Here is a 4089-nt window from a genome sequence, read left to right as displayed (position 1 = left end):
CATGTAAAAATGCGTTGTTCACATCTAGCTGCATTAAAGACCATCCTCGGATAGCAGCCAAAGCAAGCAAAGTTCGGACTGTCACCAGCTTTGCAACCGGGGAAAATGTTTCAAAGTAATCCACTCCTTCTTGTTGAGTATAACCTTTGGCCACTAATCGAGCCTTGTATCGCTCTAGAGTCCCATCCGCCAAGAATTTGGCTTTATAAACCCCCTTGCAACCTACTGCATGTTTTCCAGGTGGCAAGGGAACGATGGTCCAGGTGTCATTGCTTTCTAAAGCACGTAACTCATCAGCCATGGCTTGACACCATTCCGGATGTTGAACAGCCTGAGAAAAGGTGTGAGGCTCATGAATGGATGAAATGTTATTGACAAAAACTCTGTAAGAAGCAGAAAGCCGCTGGGTACCAAGGACTGAAGAAAGAGGATGGGCAGTAGAAGAAAAACATGAGGAAGAGTTAAAGCAATGATAGTCACGGAGATGACTAGGCTTGGTGTGTAATCTGTTGGAATGAGTTCGGGTTTGATGTAGGTGGTTTGATGGAGGTTCATCAGTAGGTAATGACATATCAATATGTGCAGGAAGAACACTCTCCGAAAAGAAATGCATAGATGGATCAGGAGGAGAAGGTTGTTCTGCAAACGGAAAAGTTTGTTCATGGAAAACCACATCCCTGGATATGTAGACCTCATTGGTATCAATATTGAGAAGCTTGTAAGCCTTGTAACCCAAGGGGTATCCAAGAAATACAGATTTTATGGCACGAGGGGAAAATTTAGAGCGTTGACTCAAAAGAGTGGAACCATAGCAAAGACATCCAAAGGTTTTAAGGTGAAGATAGGATGGGTATTTCTTGAATAACAATACAAAAGGACTTTCGTTGGAAATCCGAGGAGAGGGAGTCCGGTTGATGAGATATACTGCGGTTAATACACAGTCACTCCAATAAGCCAAAGGGATGTGTGACTGAAACAACAAAGCTCGGGCTACATTTAAAATGTGTTGATGTTTTCGTTCCACGACGGAGTTTTGTTGTGGTCGTTCAACACATGAGTGATATGATAGAATTCCCTCAGTCTTGAAAAAATTGGAAAAATTCAATTCCGGGGCATTATCTGATCGGACAGACTTGACTTTGGAACTGAATTGAGTTTGAACCAGTCTACAGAAATTGGGAAAAATCCCCAGAACATCAGATTTTGTTTTCATCAAATAAATCCAAGTATAGCGTGTGTAGTCATCAACTATGGTAAGGAAATACCTATATCCTTCCACACTCAAAGGATGAAAAGGGCCCCAAACATCAATATGAATCAACTCAAAAGGAGTATTACAGATTTGATTGTTAGAAGAAAATGACAACCTTCTTTGTTTAGCTAGATGACAGATTGAACAATCAAACTCATCATTGAGACTTATTGAATTGTTTTTAAGCAAAGATCCTAATACAGATAACCTTGGTAAAGATGGATGTCCCATTCTATAGTGCCACAGTTGGCTTTGAGTAAAAGAAACATTACAGAGTGCAGGGGTTATGCTGGGAGATTGCAGAACATAAAGATTTCCAACACAGCTACCCATCCCAATCCTCTTGTTCTTGGTATTGTCCTGAATGACACAAGAATCAGAAGTAAAAAATACGGAACACTTTAGATTCTTAGTGAGAGCACTGATGGAAATAAGATTGAAATTGAAATGGGGAACAAAAAGGACATTCTCCAGTGCCAAAGCAGGAGGTAGGAAAACAGTACCTATATGTGTTGCTGCAACCGTGGAGTTGTTGGGTAGTGTGACAGTGGAATTTGTGGCTTTAAAGGATTGAAAGGATGCAAGGGAACAACATATATGATGTGTTGCCCCTGTGTCTAAGACCCAATGATCATTAAGAATTGAAGAAAAATTAAGGGATAATGAAGACATACCACTAAGACAAGACGCAGAGGATTCAAGCTGTTTGGAATCAGTTGTGGTGCCATGTCCAAGCTGTAGTTGAGTGCTTAGGAAGTCAAGGAGTTGCCTGCATCGTTCAGGGCTCAGCAATTCATTCCCAATTTTGTTAGAGTCCTTTTCCGACTGTAGATTTGTTTGAGGATCAACCTTCAGGACATTGGGTACAACATATGCTCTAACTTTGAATGCAGGCTGTTTCTGTTTGTATTTTGGGTGGCTTGGTAGGTACCCATGCAATTGATAGCATTTATCTATGGTATGACCTGTATAATGACAACGAGAACATGTCAAATTATCTGATTTCCCACCTTTATCACCCTTACCATATGAAGACCCTTTCACAGCAGCATTAATCGGTTTTGGAGACAAGATTGGATTATGATCCAATGATGAACCAGAAATATCAGAGTGTATAGATCTTTGGCGTTCCTCTTGCACCACTAATGAGAAGATCTTCGATATTGCAGGAATTGGATCCATCTTCAAGTCTTGGGCACGTATTTGAGCATACGACTCATTCAACCCCATCAGGAACTGCATAACACAATCCTGATTCTGATATTTCACCCAATCCTTCATAGAACCGCAGCTGCATACCGATACTGGCTGAAAATCCTTCAATTCATCCCACAAAGTTCTCAGACGAGTATAATAAGTACTAACATCCATCGAACCTTGCTGTAGATCAGTTAATAGCTTTTTAATTTGAAAAATTCGAGGCGCATTGCTTTGGTGAAACCTTTCCCGAAGATCAATCCAGATTTCATGTGCGGTAGCTATATACATGAGACTATCTGCTATCTCTCGACTTACAGCGTTGAGTAGCCATGAAATCACCATGCTATTGCACCGGATCCAAGATCCATACAACAAATCTTCAGAGGGAGGACGCAAACACGTACCATCAACAAAACTAAGTTTGTTCTTAGCAGTAAGTGCCATAGACATCGCGCGACTCCAGGTATTGTAATTGTTTCCTGCAAGAGAGTGAGATACCAACACAAGACCAGGATGATCGCCATTTTGCAGAAAGTATGGGCTGCTCGAGTCTTCGAGAGCAACTCTCCCGATCTGCGAACTTGAAGCTTGAGATTGTGGCACATTAGCTCTCACCATAACTGGATGTAGATCTAGATCGGAACCTAGTGCTCTGATACCATTTTAGAAATGAAATTGAATAAAAGCTTGAAGATAACCTCCATTCGATTTACAGAGAAGCTCGCAAGATGAGCTGAATGAATTCTCAACTAACTAGTAAAAGTACCAGTTGACTTCTTATTTATACCAAGTACAAAGAAGGAAAGAAAATGAATGAGAAAAACGTATCTCTAATAAGCAAATGAGCACGTTTTTACTTTTCTTCCAATACTAATAAAAGATAATGTATTTGAACTTTTAAAATGATGTTAAAAGAACAATATGTAATGGAAATGTCAAATGAACCTTTTTTTAAGGAACAAATGAAAAACCCAAACAAGTTTGGTAGAAACCCAATATTGAGAATTGGACCAAGTTTCAATTATGTTGTGACCCGTTACTTGTAAACGAGGTAAGAACCAAAATAACAAAAAGAAACAATGTCACAAATTTTAAATTCACGAAGAACTCGTCTTTGAGAACTTAAGAACGATAAGTCGACGAACACCACAAAGTTAAAAACTTTGATAAACCTAATTTCAGTCTCCCTCAAAAGTATTGGTTCAATGTGTGTTTATACAAATAAGTATCATACCTAGATAAGAACTCTCAAGAGTCATGATAAGACTCTAAATAAGTATTTATCCACCTAAAAAACGTTTTTCTATGGGATGTATATAAAAACTCCAAGATAAAAATGTAATGTCAGCTTAAAATTATTATTACTTGAGCCCACAAAATTACCCTAATAAAATAATATGAAAATAATAAAATAAACAATGTTGTTGGGCCAAAGATAAAATCCTTCATGAGCTTCATCCACTTTAATTTTTCATTTTTCAAATCTTCAATTGAATTTTCCTACTCCTTGCTTTAATTCCAATTATTTGAAAATTGATCTTCATTAACCGGGTGTATCGGTTCTAGACATTTAATAACTTTTATGTAGTTTAAAAATCTAGATGTATTCATTCTAGACTTTTATATACTCTATAAAA

At 38.3% G+C, this 4089-nt stretch overlaps 1 protein-coding gene across 1 annotated transcript; it reads right to left on the bottom strand.

Moving 5' to 3' along the window:
- Positions 1-2096: 2096 nt before the first annotated feature.
- LOC140977688 (uncharacterized) lies at positions 2097-3070 on the bottom strand. Its single transcript, XM_073442432.1, has 2 exons — positions 2218-3070; positions 2097-2101 (listed from the first exon to the last, which is right to left on the bottom strand). Exons 1-2 carry the CDS (start codon positions 3068-3070, stop codon positions 2097-2099), a joined length of 858 nt encoding a protein of 285 aa, XP_073298533.1.
- Between the last annotated feature and the right edge of the window lie 1019 nt (positions 3071-4089).

This window comes from Primulina huaijiensis, chromosome 5 (assembly GCF_012295235.1).
Source record: "Primulina huaijiensis isolate GDHJ02 chromosome 5, ASM1229523v2, whole genome shotgun sequence".
In the NCBI taxonomy this organism is placed as follows: Eukaryota; Viridiplantae; Streptophyta; class Magnoliopsida; order Lamiales; family Gesneriaceae; genus Primulina; species Primulina huaijiensis.
Note: the sequence above shows the minus strand (reverse complement) of the source record. Positions and strands in the feature narration are given on the sequence as shown.

Bases quoted from the DNA above. Each gene is read 5' to 3' on its own strand.
- LOC140977688 (XM_073442432.1), bottom strand. From the start codon at position 3,070: ATGGTGAGAGCTAATGTGCCACAATCTCAAGCTTCAAGTTCGCAGATC.